General features: G+C 44.4%; 1 protein-coding gene across 6 annotated transcripts in view; it reads right to left on the bottom strand.

Moving 5' to 3' along the window:
- Positions 1-16,835, bottom strand: part of CTDSPL (CTD small phosphatase like) — a 105,839-nt gene extending 89,004 nt beyond the window's left edge. For 4 of the 6 annotated variants that reach the window (XR_004971631.1, XM_036333156.1, XM_036333160.1 and 1 more), the window contains exon 1: positions 16,421-16,835. Coding sequence is in view for 5 of the 6 variants with exons in the window: in XM_036333156.1 (XP_036189049.1) it covers positions 16,421-16,499 (79 nt within the window). In the remaining variant the exon portion in view is untranslated. The remainder of the gene's footprint in view (positions 1-16,420) is intronic. The other 2 variants (XM_036333159.1, XM_036333158.1) reach the window with 2 other exon arrangements.

The raw sequence follows: 16,835 nt of genomic DNA, 5'->3' as shown, positions 1-16,835 counted from the left end.
TAAATATCAAAAATATAAGTCTTTGTTTTACTATGGTTGCAAATATCAAAAAATTTCCATAGGTGACACGGCACCAGAGTGAAGTTAGGGTTTTTCAAAATGCTGACACGCCGAGCTCCAAAGGTTCGCCGTCACTGTCATGGACTCACCTCCTGTTTTTCGGCAGACGTCTGGGAACGGCCTGAAAGGTGCCCCCACACCCTCCCGAGCCCAGGCCCTCTCTGCGGGGCTGGGACCTCAGCGGCACATTTATTTCTGTTCTGGTGATACTCGATTCCTTTGTTCTCTTAGCCTCCATGAAGATAGTCACTATTTTTATACTATCATATAACTACAGGAGCCTATATTTTACATTCAAATGCTTATTTATCTTATCGTGTACTTCTGTGTTACTTTCTGCAGAAGGGCATGCAAGATTAGAAGAAATTCTCAGCCCCAATTTTAAACCTGAAAAGGATATACTATACAAAATCTGTTTGGGTACGTTCCTAAAAAAAAAAAAAAAAAAGAGTGGAAAAAGTCATAGGTTTTATCTTTCGGAGCCCCCACCCCCACTCCTGCAAAATGCAGAGTAAGTCTGCCCTGCCAGATTGCAAAATGTCTTGATCTTCTCTTCTGCTTGAATCATGACCCAAAAGTTACTTCTGAGGGAGGGCTGGTACTATATTAAGCTTAGCACTGCTTCACATTAAGGAGGCTGATCAAAATTTAAGGAGAGAATACGTCCAGAATAGACCCACACGTATGTAGTCAATTGATTTTTAATAAGGTTCAAAGGCAATACAATAGAGAAAAATGGTCTTTTCAATAACTGATGTGGACACAACCGGACATCCATATGCAAACAAATAAACCTCAATTTCTGCTCTTCAAAACACATCGAACATCTCACACCCATAGGATAGTTACTATCATAAAGACAGAAAATTTCAAGCATTGGTGAGGATGTGGAGACACTAGCACCCTTGTGGACCTGGTGGGAATAGAAAATGAGGCAACTGCTGTGGAACACAGTATGGCTGCTCCTCAAAAAATTAAACCCAGAGTTACCATATGATGCAGCAATTCTGCTCCTGGGTATCCACCCAACAGAACTGAAAGTAGGGACTCAAACACTATCTGTACATCCATGTTCACGGCATTATTCACTATGGCTAAACATGCAAGCAATCCAAGTGTCCACTGCGGGATGAACAAATATGCAAACAGTGGTATATTTTATAAAGCACACATATAAAAATACGTTATATGTAAAATATATATGTATTATAATGTATATATACACACACAAAATGTAATATTATTCAGCCTTAAAAAGGAGAGAAATTCTGACATCGATTAACCTTGAGGATATTACACGAAATGAAATAAGCCAATCATAAAAATACAAATACTGTATGATTCTGCTGATATGACCATATCAGGGTGTCCAAAATCAGAGACAGAAAGAATAGCAGTTGCCAGGGGCTGGGGGTACAGAGTTTCAGTTTCATAAGATGAAAAATGTACTGGAGATGGATGGTGGTGATAGTTGCACAATCTAAATGTACTTAAAACCACTGAATTGTACCCTTGAAAATGGTTTAAGAATGGGAAAAAAAAAACATTGCTAAAAGAATAAAAAGACAAACCACAGACTGCGAGAAAATACTTGCAAAAATCCAACAAAGTACTGTGGTATCTAGAATATATAAACAACCTTCAAACTAAATAATAAGAAATGAAACAACCCAACTTTTAAACAAATAGGCAACAATCTGAACAGACATTTCACCGAAGAATTTAAATGGCAGACAACATAAAAAAGAATCTCAGTGCTATCAGTAGTCAGGGAAATACAAATTAAAACCATACCAAGATAACCACTAGATACCCATCAGAATGGCTAAAATAAAAACCTGACAAGGCCAAGAACTGACAAGGATACAGAGCAACTAGAAGTGTCATACACTGCTGGTGGAAATGCAAAATGGTACCACCACGTTGGAAAACGACTTGCAGGTATTTTTTTTTATAAAGTTAAAGCATTCACTTGCAAACTGTAGTCCAACCCTACAGTTGACTAGGACTCAGCAACAGCAGCAAACAGCAGCTGACGCATACAACCCCTGGATGAATTTCAAAAGTATTACACTAATTGGAAGAACCCAAACTCCAAAGCTACATCCTGCATGACAATGATGCCGTTGTAACAACCTGGCTATTATTTAACAGAAAAGTGGGAGAGGGAAGACTAAATATAGGCGTGCCGTTTCTATAGCTTTGCCAAAAAGCTGCAGTTAACATTTTCCAAGTCTGTTCCGCACCGATCAATGGGGAAAGAGGCTGGACAAAGGCAGTTTAGACGCATGCCCGGTAAGGTCTGAGTGACGTGGAAAGGTGTCTACCTGTCCGCCAGCCATAACTGGGAACAAATCAGCGGCCAGGATGAGTGTACAAAATCTAAAGATGTGCGCTTCTAGACAAAGGAGCCGCGCTCTCTCCTGGTTCCAGGGCTCCTGTGATCCCGTGGCAGGGGCACGCTCCCCTGTGCCCACGTGGTGCACGGCCACGGTGGACCCCACACACGGACGAATGAACTTCAGTCGCTTAGATGCTGAACGACGCCCGGCTGCAACATGGAACGGAAGCGCTGGCCCCTGGCCTTGCTTCTGGCTCTGCTGGGACCCCAGCTGCCCCTTGTCCAGGACTGGCTTAAGGGGCAGGGGACGTGGAAACCCGAAAAATGTAACTCCACGCCAGTAAAATCTCTATCCACATCCCATCCTCCCGTGCAAATCTTAGGAAACCCATTTTCTGAAGATATCGCAAGAACCTCACTCCCACAAGCGACAGGGGAGTTTGATTCTCCGGTAACAAGCCATTCATATGACATCCTGTAAAAGGCAGAAAGTGATAGAGAAAAGAACAGATCAGTCATTGTTGGGGGCTGAGTGTGGAGGGCCGGGAACAGCAAAGGGGCACAGGACCTCTTCTCTATTTTGATTGTGCTGAATGGGTTTGTCACACAGAACTTTGCAACCGCAGGTAACACCAAAAATAATAATTTTTATTGCATTTAACTTTACCAGAATAATAAAAATACTTAAAGTTCAAGGAGAGAAGTCAGGCCTATGGTGGTGAATCAGGGTACACTGTAGGGCGGAAAAATTAATGCTCCCCAGTAAGAGCTTATATAATCGACAGAGTGAATAGCTACCCACATTATACCCTTGTTTGATGACTGCTATGAAATGGATCTGTTCTAACCAAAACAAAAATGAACACCTCGAGCCATTTCCTCCAAATGGGGGAAGAAAATAGGCTCTGGCTGAAGTCTATGGAACTAAAGTCACCGGTGTCTGACTTGCACAGAAGTGAGTCAAGTACTTATGTAGAACAAATTTATGAGATGCTAAGCACGAAAGCTAAATCTTGATCAGAATGCAGAGGGAGACGTCACATACAATTTAAAGTACCACATGAATTATGATTGGAATTCTGACTTCTCTCTGGTACTGAAAGGCTACACTTATTCAAGCTATGTTGACAAGGTGGGGCAGTCTGTTCTTCAAGATACCCCGAAACATTGGAAGCTGAGGTTAAATACAGATTTTGAAAGGTAAGAATAGTATTAGTCATCAAATGTTGAGCCAGCTCTCTTCAATTTTGAAAGTGCTTCAAGTACCAGGATTTAAAAACATTTTGGCAAATAGCCTTAACACAAATTATAATTACAAAGAGACCTTTCAGTTTTTATCTCGAAGCAGCTACTCAGAATCAAAATGAGCTATTACTTAGGTGATTACATAACCCTCAGCATCCATACAGGCCACTATTTATTAGCTTCTGGTTTCCCAGAACTATGACACCAGTGTTTCCAGCCTCGATCCCAAATATTAAACTGTCCGCATCCCAACCCAGGGCTACAAGCAGTTCCTAAGTCTTTGCTCCATTATGTGATGTTATTTCAAGGCCATAAAGGCAAATGTCTGCTTAATTTTATTTTAAATAAAGCACTGAATATGCATTCTCATTTAAACAAAATCCAAAAATGTATGTTAAAAGATTAAAGGAAAGAAAACCACTTAAAGAAAGTAGATTTAAAAAAAAATTAGAATATGTTTTTATTGGTTTGAGAGAGACAGAGAGAGAGAGAGAAACATCAATCAGCTGCCTTCTGCATGCCCCCTACCCGCATGTGCCCTGAAGAGGAATCAAACAAGTGACCTCTCGGTACATGGGACAATGCTCAACCAACTGAGCCACACCAGCCAGGGCAAAGAAAGTACATTTAAAAAAGAAAGGTCATTAAAAACACTGAACTTTAAATGTCTGATGAACCAAGATTTAAGATCTGGAAAATAAGTTCCAGGGTATATATCATACCTTCAACATTACCCAAGAGAATCCTTACATTCCTTTTTTTTTTGTAGCTATATGCCGCCAACCTTGGCACCATACATTACCGCCAAAGGGAGTGAGAAACAAATTTAAATCTAGAATCATTTGTCGCCAGAATGTTTCTTGACCTCTGCCAGTTCCGGGCTGAAAGGACCCAGTGCACCCACTGGCACTGCCATGTATCCCCGCTCCCCGCCCCCAACATCATTAAAAGAGAAAAAAGCCATCTACCTCACTTCTGGGTATACATTCCAAAGGAAATGAAATAATTATCATGAAGAGACATCTGCACCCCCAGGTTAATTACAATATTATTTACAACTAGAGGCCCGGTGCACAAAATCCATGCACTTAGGGGAGGTGGGGGTCCCCTTTGTGCCCTCTCACAGTCCGGGACCCCTTGGGGGATGTCCGACTGCTGGCTTAGGCCCGCTCCCCTCCTTGATGGGGAGCAGGCCTAAGCCATCAGCCGGACATCCTTAGCACTGCCGCGGAGGCAGGAGAGGCTCCTGCCACCACCGCTGTGCTAGCCAACCATGAGACCGGCTTCTGGCTGAGCAACACTGCCCCTGTGGGAGCACACTGACCATCAGGGGCAGCTCCTGCTTTGAGCATTTGTGCCCTGTTAGTGCCCATCATAGCAACTGGCCGTTCTGCTGTTCAATTTGCATATTAGCCTTTTATTATATAGGATAGCCAAGACATGAAAACAACCCAACTGTCCATCAATGGCTGAATGAATAAAGAAGATGTGAGATACATATATATATACATATATATAATGGAATATTATTCAGCCATAAAAAGAAGGAAAGCCAGCCATTTGTGACAACATGAATGGCTCTTGAGGGCATTATGCTAAATACAATAAGTCAGACAGAGAAAGACAAATTCTGTACTATCTCACTTATATGGGAAATCTAAAAAACCACAAATTCATAGAAAAGGAGATCAGATTTGTGGTTGCCAGAGGCAGGAGGTGGGAGGGGGGAATTGAGTGGAGGTGTTCAGAAGGCACAAACTTCCAGTTATAAGATAAACAAGTATTGAGGATGTGACGTACAACATGATGACTATAGTTAACAATACTGGATAGTATATTGAAAAGTTGCTAAGGGAGTAAATCCTGGAAGTTCTTAGGAAAACACACTTTTTGTAACTCTCTGAAGTGATGGGTGTTCACCAAACTTCCTGTGGTTATCATTTCACAGTAGAGACACATTTCAAGTCATTTTGCTGTAATTTTTAAACAGTGCAGGACCATGGTCGGCGAACTGCGGCTCGCGAGCCACATGCGGCTCTTTGCCCCTTGAGTGTGGCTCTTCACAAAATACCACGTGCGGGTGCACACATACAGTGCGATTGAAACTTCGTGGCCCGTGTGCAGAAGTCAGTATTTTGTGGAAGAGCCACACTCAAGGGGCCAAAGAGCCGCATGTGGCTCGCGAGCCACAGTTTGCCGACCACTGGTGTAGGATATAAATTATATCTCAATAAAACTAGGAGAAAGATAAACAAACAAATACCTCAGAATTAAACTGGAAGCGGTGTGGTCCCTCCTGAAAACCCCAGTCCTGCCATTTCAGATGGGGTTTCTCTACAACCAGGGACACTCCAGTCAAGTACAGCGGCGGTAAGTTTCTGAGGCCCTTGGCCCGCTCCCAGGGCAGCGTAGCCTGGGACCAGTCTTTTCCAGTCACTGGCCAGGGAACCCTGTCTGGTGGTCAGGAGTGCTGAGTCCAAAGATAAGCTCCTTTGTGTCTGCTCCATGAGGACATCTCTACTTAAGTGAATTCTTTCTTTATGAGTAATAAAATGAAAGATAAGATACGGGTTTGAACATGCTTGCCAACCAAACAGAATGAGATAAAAAAAAAAAAATGCATTTAAACCCGGATACTCATGAACTCTGATCCAAAATTTTGGTGTTAAGAGCAAAACTCATGAATGTATTCTTTTAAGATTGGTTAAACAACTGATGCCACTGAAGCCCTATGGCGCTACATGATTTCACACCGAATGCATCACCATTTTTCTCTTTTTAGGGGACCATCAGGAGTCTCAAAGCACTAACTCAATTTGACTTTCACATAGATCATTAGCACAATGTTGAAATAAACCTTTAAAACGATAACTTTCCAACTCCAGGCTTCCTTAAAATACCCACTTTGGATAGGTCTAAAAGTTAACCAGGGGCCTTCTGCTTCTAGGAAGATGGGGTAGACATACATCTTCCTATTCTCCCCACTGAGTACAACTAAAACATTGTTTATCCAGCACATACATGGAGGAGATTCTGGAAGCTGGAGAGAAGGCAGACTAGCTGGGGACTTTGAGATCTGAAACAACACGGTGGTTGGTAATCCTGGGTTTTCGTTCTGCCTTGTGTAGCCCACGTTTAGAGCTGAAGAGGCTGGATATAGAGGAAAACCAATAGTTGCAGACAAAGAGCCCCCTCAAAAGCCTACTCTTTGTAACCAAAAAACTAGCAGAAAGAGAAGACAGACAACTTTCAGATAGTAACTGACCTAACACCACACACACACACACACACACACACACACCCACCCATGTGAGCAAAACCCAATGGCTACCTAGAATTCCATCCTTATCAGGGCACAAGGAGGCACCCACCACCCCTGCTGGGGCAGTGTCAGAGAAGACATCGGAAGAGTCAGAGCTTTTACCACTGCCTAGTAGTAATGATATCACTACCACTGCAATTTACTTTATTTTTAAATATATTTTTATTGATTTCAGAGAGGAAGGGAGAGGGAGAGAGATAGAAACATCAATGATGAGAGAGAATCATTGATCGGCTGCCTCTGCATGCCCCACACTGGGGATCGAGCCTGCAACCCAGGCATGTGCCCCAACTGGGAATCAAATCATGACCTCCTGGTTCATAGGTCGACGCTCAACCACAGAGCCATGCCGGCCGCGCCCCAGTTTAGAAGAGGCCATGTGGGAGCTTCACTCGCTCCCTTGCCCTGCAGCGTCTCTAAAGAGTCCAAGTGGAATCCTAGACGTCTGCCTCTATCTGGCAGTAACAAGGCAGTGCTGCCCCTTCTCCACTGGATCAGTGTCAGAGAAAAGCAACGAAAACAGTAGGTTTAAATAAGATGCAGAGTTTCCGTTGTTCAGGTTTCAAATCTAATCCAATTGCTATTCCAAGAATCTGAAAATCTCAAACAAAATAAAAGACAACGGATAGATGCCAACACCAAGAGGATGGAGCTGTTGCACTCATCTGACAAAAATTTTAAAGCAATTAGAAACACAATGAAAACAAATGAAGAAAACAGAAGGCCCCAGCAAAGAAATGCAAAGTATAAAGAAAAACTAAATAAAATATTTAGAACTAAAAAATACAAAAATTGAAATTAAAAGCTATGTGGATGAGCTTAATAGAAGAATGGATGGGGATGAGGAACAAATGAATGAACTTGAAGACAGAATAATAGAAATTACCTAATTTGAATCAACAGAGAGAAAAGAGATTTTTTAAAAAATTAGTACTGATAAACTTGTGGGCCTATAACACAGGACCTAATAATTGTGTCCTCATCGTCCCAGCAGAAGAAGAGAAAGGACAGCACTTGAAAAGTACTTCAGGAAATAATGGCTAAAAACTTCCTAAATCTGGCAAGAGACATAACCCTGCAAATTCAAGAAGCTGCGGGAGCCACAAACAGGATAAACACAATGGAATCCATGCCAAAATATATCATAACTAAACTTCAGAAAACTAAAGATAGCAATGTCACTTTGGAAGACAATTTGGTGGTTTCGTACAAAACTAAAAATATTCTTACCATACAATATGGCAACGGCGTTCCTTGGTTTTTACCCATATGAGTTAAAAATTTACATTCACAGAAAAACCTGCATACAACTATTTATAGCAGCTTTATTCATAATTGCTAAAACTTGGAAGCCATCAGGATGTCCTTCACAAAGTGACTGGTGCATCCCAACCAGAGAACATTATTCAACACTAAAAGGCAATGAGCTATTAAGCCATGAAAAGACAGGGGAAAAGTCAATGCATATTAGTAAGTAAAACAAAGCCAATCTGAAAAGGCTACATACTTTATCATTCCAACCATGTGACATTCTGGAAAAGGCAAAACTATGGAGACAGTGAAAAAGATCAGGGTTGCCAGGGGTTGGGGGAGGGAGGGAGGAACGAATGAGCAGAACACAGGATTTTCAGGCAGTGAAACTATGCTGTATGATACTATAAGAATGGACACATGTCCTTACACATTTGTCAAAACCCACAGAATGCACAACACCAAGAGTGAACCCTTATGTAAAATGTGGATTTGGGGCGATAATGATGTGCCCACGTAGGTTCACTGACTACAATAAATGTACACTCTGGTGCAGGATACGAATGGTATTACTAGGGGGGTAGTCAACATTATATGGGAACTCTACTTTCTGTTCAATTTTGCTGTGACCCTAAAACTGCCCTGAAAAATAAAGTCTATTTAAAAATACAACGATCTGAATAAAAATGAAAATCCAACACACCTAAATGTCTAGGACATTGCAAAAGTAGTGCTAAGAGAAAAATTTGTAGCACGAAATGCACACATTGGGGAAGAGGAAAAGTCTCAAATCAATAATCTAAGGTCTCTCCAAGAACCTAGAAGAAGAGCTAAATAAACCCAAATCAAGCAGGAGGAAGGAACTAATAAAAGAACACAGATAAATGAAGTTGAAAACATAAAAGCAACAGACAGAAATCAATGAAACATAGAGCTGGTTCTTTGTAAAGAATAAGAAAATTGAGAAACTTCTAACAAGACTGACAAAAAAATAAGATGAAAGACACAAACTAACAATATCAGGAATAAAAGAGGGGATTATCACTTCAGACCTTGTAGGCATCAAACAGGTAACAAGGGAATAGTACTATGAACAATTACTAGTATACACACATCTTTGACAACTTAGATGAAATTGATAAAAATCTCAAGAAACAAAAACTGTAACAACTTACCCAGTATAAAGAGATATTTTGAATAGCTCTCTATTAAGAAAATTGAATTTGTAGTTAAAAACTCCCCCAAATAGGTATTTCCAGGCTCAGATGATTTCACTAAAGAATTAACACCAATCCTATCCTATATAATAAAAGGTTAATATGCAAATTGTTCCCCTGCAGGAGTTCGACTGACCAAGGGGGAGTTTGACTGACCGGGAGTTTGACCGCTTGTTATGATGTGTGCTGACCACCAGGGGACAGCACGAAACATGGCGCGTGTCAGCGACATGGTGCTGGCAGCGGGCAGCAGTGGAGGTGCTGCCGGCCCCAATGGACCCAATGAGAGTGGGACCGCAGTGGGATGGTGGAGCAGGTGAGCGGGTGGCACCAGGCCAAGGTGGGGTGCCAGGCGGGGCTGCAGGGTTGTGAGGCTGGGGGTGCAAGCTGGGGCTGCGAGACTGGGCGTGTGAGCTCGGGCCCAATCTCTGCAGGCCACCCCAAGGGACCTCCCCCTCCCCCCCACATGAATTTCATGCACTGGGCCTCTAGTTCTACATAATCTCATCCAGAAAAGAGAAGAGAGAACACTTCCCAATTTATTTTATGGAGCTGATATTAAACCAAATAAAGACAATTAAAACAAAACAACAAAAAACCTATAGAATAATATCACTCATGAATACAGGTATAAAAATACTTAACAAAATATTAACAAGTAGTATTCATCAATATATAAAGAGATTTATATACCATACCATGAAGTTTACTTTAGGGATGAAAGCCTGGTTCAATATTAAAAAATTCATCAATGTAATCTACCATATTAACAGACTAAAAATAAAAACACATATGATCATATCAACGGATGCAGGGAAAGCACATGATGAAATTCAACGTCCATTCTTAATAATAACTCTCAGAATTTAGAAGAACTTCTTCAACCTGATAAAGACATCTACAAAAAACCCCACACCTGACATTATATTTAATGGTAAAAAACTGATTGGGAACAAGACAAACATGTCCATTCTCACCATTCCTACTTAAAATACTTCTAGAAGTTCTAGTCAATGCAACAAAGCAAGAAAAAGAAATAAAAGGCATACAAATCAGAAATGAAGAAATAGAAGTGTTGTGTTCTTATTTGGTGAAATGTTTTGCTCAGTGGATAGAGCAGCAGCCTGTGGACTGAAGGGTCCTGGGTTCGATTCTGCTCATGGGCATGTAGCTCAGTTGCAGGCTCAATCCCCAGTCCTGGTCAGTGCACATGTGGGAGGCAACCAATAGATGTGTCTCTCTCACATTGATGTTTCTCTCTCTGTCTCTCCCTCTCCCTTCCACTCCCTCTAAAAAAATTAATGGAAAAATATCCATGTCCTCTGGCGAGGATTAACAACAACAATAAAAGGAAAAACTGATCTAAGACAAGGAGAAAATAGTTGCAAACCATTTACCTGACAGAGAACTAACATCTAGAATATGTAAAGAATTCTCAAAAACTTAACAGCAAAAAAAAAAAAAAAAAAAAAATATCCAAACCACAAGCTAAAGATACAAAGAACTATCTCACCAAAAAATATATAGCACATATAAAGATGCTTAATATCATTAGCCTTCAGGGAAATGCAAATTAAAACCATAATGAGACACCACTACACACATGGCAGAATGGCTAATATAAAAAAACAGTGACAACACTGAATGCTAGTGAGGATGCAGAGAAGCCGAAGGACTTGCACGTTGCTGGTGAGAATGAAAGATGGTACGTGTACTCTGGAAAACAGTTTGGCAATGTCTTAAAACAGTAAATATACAACTTCCATGAGACCCAGCTATTGCATGTCTGGGTATTTATCCCAGAGAAATGAAGGCTTGTGTTTACACAAAACCTGTACACTAATGTTGATAGGAGCTTTATTCCTAGTAGCCAAAACCCAGAAACAACCCAGGTGTCCTCCAAAGGGTGAATGCTTGAACAAGTGGTGGTATATCCACATCATGGAATACTACTCAGCAATAAAAAGAGCAACCTATGTATGCAAACAACAACCTGGGTGAAAATCCAGAGAATGAGGACTATGCTGACTGAAAAAAGTCAATTACAAAAGATCGCATAGAAATGACCAAGTTTTAGAAATGAAGAACGAACACACTATGGGCTAAGGAGGTGGTAGGGGTGGGGGAGAAGTAGGGGTGGCTATACAAAGGCATCTTGAGGGGCCTTCCTGGTGATGGAATTTTTTCTGCATTGACTATACCAATGTCGACATCCTGATTTTGTGCTATAGTTCTGCAAGATGTTAACATTGGAGAGATGCGGGTAGAGGGGATAAGGGCTCTCTCTGTGTGATTTCTTAAACTGCATGTCAATCTACAGCTATCCTATATAATAAAGAGCTAATATGCTAATTAGACCAAACAGCAGAATGACCGTCCGGACATCCTTCCGGCCAACTGTCTGGACGACCTTCCAGATGCAGCCAGGGCTGCGAGGGCCAAGCCCCTTGCATGAATTTCATGCATTGGGCCTCTAGTCTCTAAATAAAAGGTTTAAGTTTAAAAAGTTAATCAAACTGAATCGACTTCAAATGTCTTCTGGCATCTGAAAGAACTATTGCTTCCAAGAGTTTCCTGCTTGCTGTAATTTTGTTAGCTGCCCAAAGGTTAAGCTTAAGTGCTGCAAACATTTGGGAGAAATCTACCTAGCACCTTGGGCCAAAATCTCTGCCAAAACAAACTTGCCTAGAGAAATCTCATCGAGGGACATGTATTAGCTTACAAAATAACCGTTTAGCTGGAGTGGATATGTTCTTGCTAACATTGCATATTGATTGAGGGTTCTTTGTTTCATTATTATTAAATTCTCACCATTATTTATTTCCCTCCAAACAGCGATGAGGAATTTCTTTTCTATTTTAGTTTAAAAAAATGCATCTGAAAAACACGAGTACACTGTCATTAATATTTAAACAAAAAGGCAAAGTTCCTTCACTTGCCATCTCAGCCCTCTCCCCAGAGAAAATCATTGTTGTCAGTTTCAAGTATTTCTTTCTAGATTCTTTGTATTTCTATGTACAGTTTTGCAGGTGTGTGTTTTTACAGCTAGCATCATACTATTTAAACTGTCTTTCAAATTCCTTCCCTCCCCATAAAATGTCTTGGAAATTTAGTTGTCAGTATATTTGATCCGATTTAACTCATTCTTTTCAGTTGCCTTGCAGTAGTCTGTGGTATTGAGGTACCAGAGTCGAAAGGTTTGTCTGCTGACACTTCAGAAGGCTCCAACTTTTGCTCTTGCAAGCAATGCAGCCACTAGTGACAATCCTTGCCCGTGTTTCTTTGAGCGCATATGAGGCTATTTCAATGGCAGAAAAACCCAGAAGTAGAACTGGGCTTTGAAGGGATAGCCAGCATTGTTGATTGGCTGAACCACTACCTGCTCCCACTCATGTTCAATCCTCTCCTCTCCTCCTCCCACAGCAAAGGCTTAGAAATGCTGGAAGCTCACTTTGCTTACAGCTAGGGGTGGCCACCTGACCCAGCAGCAGCCAATTAAACATCAGCAAAAGAATGCGAAGTGCTCCCTAGGAATGTTTTTGCTTTCCAGGTAAAAGGGATATAGACGCGGTTGGCACTGTCCCATTTCCCTGCCCTGAAGGTGGCTGAGGTATTCGGAGGGGTGGCAGCCCTGTGACAGCACAAAGGAAAGCCAGGAGAATCAGGGTGATGTCAGCCTTGACCGATGAGCTGCTGAAACAAAGCCAGCAGTAGCCTACCTCCAGACTGCCTGTTATGTGAGAAAAATGAGCTCCTCTATTGGTATATGCTGCAGTGTCAGTCTGGTTTTCGGTTACTTGTAGCCACATGATTCAGTACTAAATTACTCTCTAAAAAGTCTGTACTCACTTTATTTATTCTCTCACAAAAAAATCTTTACGAGCATCCATTCCCCAAACTTTTATTTACTTTGGATGTTGGCAACCATTTAAGTGTTTAACCAAGCTGACGCAAGAAAATGTTTCATGTGAAGCGGAGCGTCCCTTCATGCGTGTCCTGGACATTTGGATCTCCTCTCCTATGACTTTCTTGTGTCTAGCCCTCGACCACTTTTTACTGTCCTGTCTGACTTTTTCTTATTGATTGGTAAGAGTCAATTTCCAGAGAGCAAAGCAGACGGAATTAAACTCCTGGGGAAATCTGTCTCTGCATCTTAACACTATCAATCATATCAAACACAACTAGGAAATCAATCTCCCACGACAGGCCAGGCTGACAGGGACAGTCCTGAGAGTCTTCCCGGAGTGCTGCCCCCACACATAGCAAAGTGTCAAGAAGTAACTCAATTCATGCAAAACACTACAGCCCTCGCTTGGCACTTCCTTTGCAAATCTACACCTGAAGCCAGGCTTATGAAACAGTGACACACGGTGAAGCAGGCAGAGTCCTGAACTCATTTAACCTTCCTATCAATCAACCCTGAGGCAGGCATTATTATTCCTATTTCACAGAATAAATGATGAAAGCAAACTTTTAAAACCAAACGTTTCTTTGCCACAAAAACTCACAGCATTCCAGGCCGCATATTTAAAAACAAAAATGATTAAGTGTTTACCTGGAATTAAAATGATGCAAAACGTCCCGTGCCTATCTAAATACATCAACATGCTTACGTTAGAAGCATTGCTAAACCTGTTCAGTGGTTTAGGAATCTGAAGAAGCTGTTCCAAAGTCAGGCTCCAAAGTTTATTGCCACACTGTAACTAACCAAAATTATTTCCTTTTTTTAAAAAAGCAAAAAACTAAATCGAGCAGGATTTTAATGCTTCAGCAAAAAGAAGCCACTAGCTAGCTACCCCACCCCAGAGCAAAGGGGTAAAGAATTCCTCTAATCAGTTAACAATCAACCAGTCTGACACTGAAAAACAAACAAAATGAGCTGTTAAAGATGATAAAAGGCCGTGGTGAAAAGCAATGTAAACAAGTAGAATTGAACATGCACCATCCTGAGTATTTGGACACGGTTTGGATTTTGGATGGACTGACTCTACTTTAACAAGCCCAGCAGCTAGAGGAAAAGAGAAAATTGAGGAGGTCCGGATCCCAGAGTCAGGTGCGGGGCAGCAGGAGGGCTGACGCCCTGACAAATGCTTCCCTGCTTTATGCCCCACCTCGCCTCACAGAGCTGTGGGTTCTCTCTTTGGCAAGGCATCACACAAAACACTGAATCCACAGCGGGCTCGGAGCACAGGCATCACACCTCCTGGATGCATTCTACTAAACCCTCCCAGGGGACACACCCAGCCCAGAGCCTGCAGGCCTGGCCCCCAAGAACGGACAATCCTTAGGGCAGGAAGACCAGGCCACCCGGGTGCGGCCTGCTTGGGCTCCAGGTTGAACATTGGAGGCTCACCTGGTAGAAGTTTTTAGCCAGTTGGTAAGGCACAGAAAAATGCCTGGGGGAGTTTGAATTCTCATTTGACATAAAAGAAAACCAGTCTGCAGACAGAATGTTTACAGTCTACAAAAGTGCACATGGGTTGAAAATTCCCAGGCTGAGGGTACCTCTGGTTGTTTCTTGCATTTTCCTGGTGGGCTTGCCCAGTGGTCCCCCCTTGGGGAGAGGCAGTGGAGTGCTCCCCCACCCCACCCAGCTCCCTCAGAAGGGTTGCCCACCTCACCCCACTGGCACAGCAAGGGTGCTAACACTTGGGAAAAGAAAGGTGACTCTTTCCCAAAGTCAGTGTGGCCAGGCCAGGCTTACAGGAGGGGGTCCTCCCTGGTGAGCCGCTACTGACCTCCACCCAGGTGTTTGCTGGGGCACAGCAGTAAGAAAGTGAGGCAAGCTTTCTTCATCAGCACAAAACTAGCTAAATCCCTTGGCCCTTCAGAATATTCTGTCCAAGCCTCAGGACAGCTCATGAGAGGAACAGTAAGCAGGACATATGAGAGAGGGGGACACCAAGTCTCCAAGAGGGACCAAGGCAAAAAGAAGAAAAGGAAGGAGGAAACGGAAGAGGGTGATGGGACCAAAATGTGGCAAAATCCAACCAGGTGCTGAGCACAGCGCTGGCCCTGGGAAAGGCCACACCTGGCAACCCCAGGGCTGCCTGAGTGCCTGCTGGAGCCGGGCCCTAAATGAGCCCAGGGAGGACCAGGCCTTGCAGGTGCTCCCCCAGGCTGGGGTCGCTGAGACTGCACAGAGCAGAGAGGGAGGATGGCTTAGCACTGCCCGGCACCCACCCCCGGGCCAGCCTCGCACAACCAACTAAACACACACAGGCACACAGCCTCGCTGTCTGGCGGACACAAACGGTACAGGCAGGCGCGCAAATCTGCACACACAGCTTTCAAGTGTGAGAGTGCACACCCCTACACCCTCCCCGTGCATGGACACAACATATTCAACCTGCCAGTTGAATGGTGCAGGAACACAAGCACACAAACTCCATCAGGAGCGAACACACATACAACATCTCTGCAGGCTCCTGCTCATGCAGGCAAAGGTGTTTCTCTGTCTCTCTCACACACCACACGCCACACACACCACCACCTCTTAGATACACACACACCTCTACACAAGATACATACACAAACTCACAGCGCATTAGGAAAACAGGCACGCACACCTATCCTTATCCTTACAATCTCCCGGCTGGAGCGTGCACACACAAGTTAGTGCACACACACTCATAACCCATCAGGCACACCCGCACACTCACAACCTGCCAGGAGCACACACCCGCTCACAACTTCTCTGTCGGCTGGAGCACAAACACAAACTCACAGCCAGCCAGGGTCACCCCGCGCACCCACCAGCTCCCGCTGGGATGCACACACCACCGCACACGCTCTCCGCCCGCGCAGGCACGCTCGGCCTGTCTCCGCCGGCACCCGTACGCCCCAAGCCTCCCCTGCGGGCGCACCCCGCACCCCGCACCCTCCCCAGGCCGTGCCAGCGCCGGACCGCCAGCGCCCGACGGCAAACTCCGGCGGTGCGGGCTGTGCGCGGCCCCGGTTTGCAGCGCCCGCGCCCCTCCTCACCTTTCTCGCTGGCGCCCCGCGCCCGGCCCTCGTCCTCCTTGGGGTTGGTCACCTGGGTGATGATGGCCGGGCCGTCCATGGGTGCGCGGCGTGGCGGCCGCCCACCGGCCCGGCCCCCCGCCTGCCGGGCGCGCGGGGGTGCGGCGCGGTGGGCGCGCGGGGCCGCGGGCCGGGGGGGCGCTCGCCGCCGCCGCCGCCTGGGCGCGCCCGCCGCCCGGCCCCGCGCTCGGGGAGAGGCGGTCCGCGCCCGCGCCCCAGTTCCCGCTGCCGCCGCTGGGCTCGAGCGGCCGCCGCCTCGTCACCATGAACCGCGGAGCCGCGCCCGGGAGAGCCGCGCACCGGGCGGCGGAGGGGAGGCCGGGCGCCGCGGGAAGCCGGAGCGGGCGAGGGGGAAGGAGCGAGCGCGGAGCGAGGG

The sequence above is a fragment of the Myotis myotis genome, unplaced genomic scaffold, assembly GCF_014108235.1.
Source record: "Myotis myotis isolate mMyoMyo1 unplaced genomic scaffold, mMyoMyo1.p scaffold_m19_p_13, whole genome shotgun sequence".
Classification (NCBI taxonomy): Eukaryota; Metazoa; Chordata; class Mammalia; order Chiroptera; family Vespertilionidae; genus Myotis; species Myotis myotis.
Note: the sequence above shows the minus strand (reverse complement) of the source record. Positions and strands in the feature narration are given on the sequence as shown.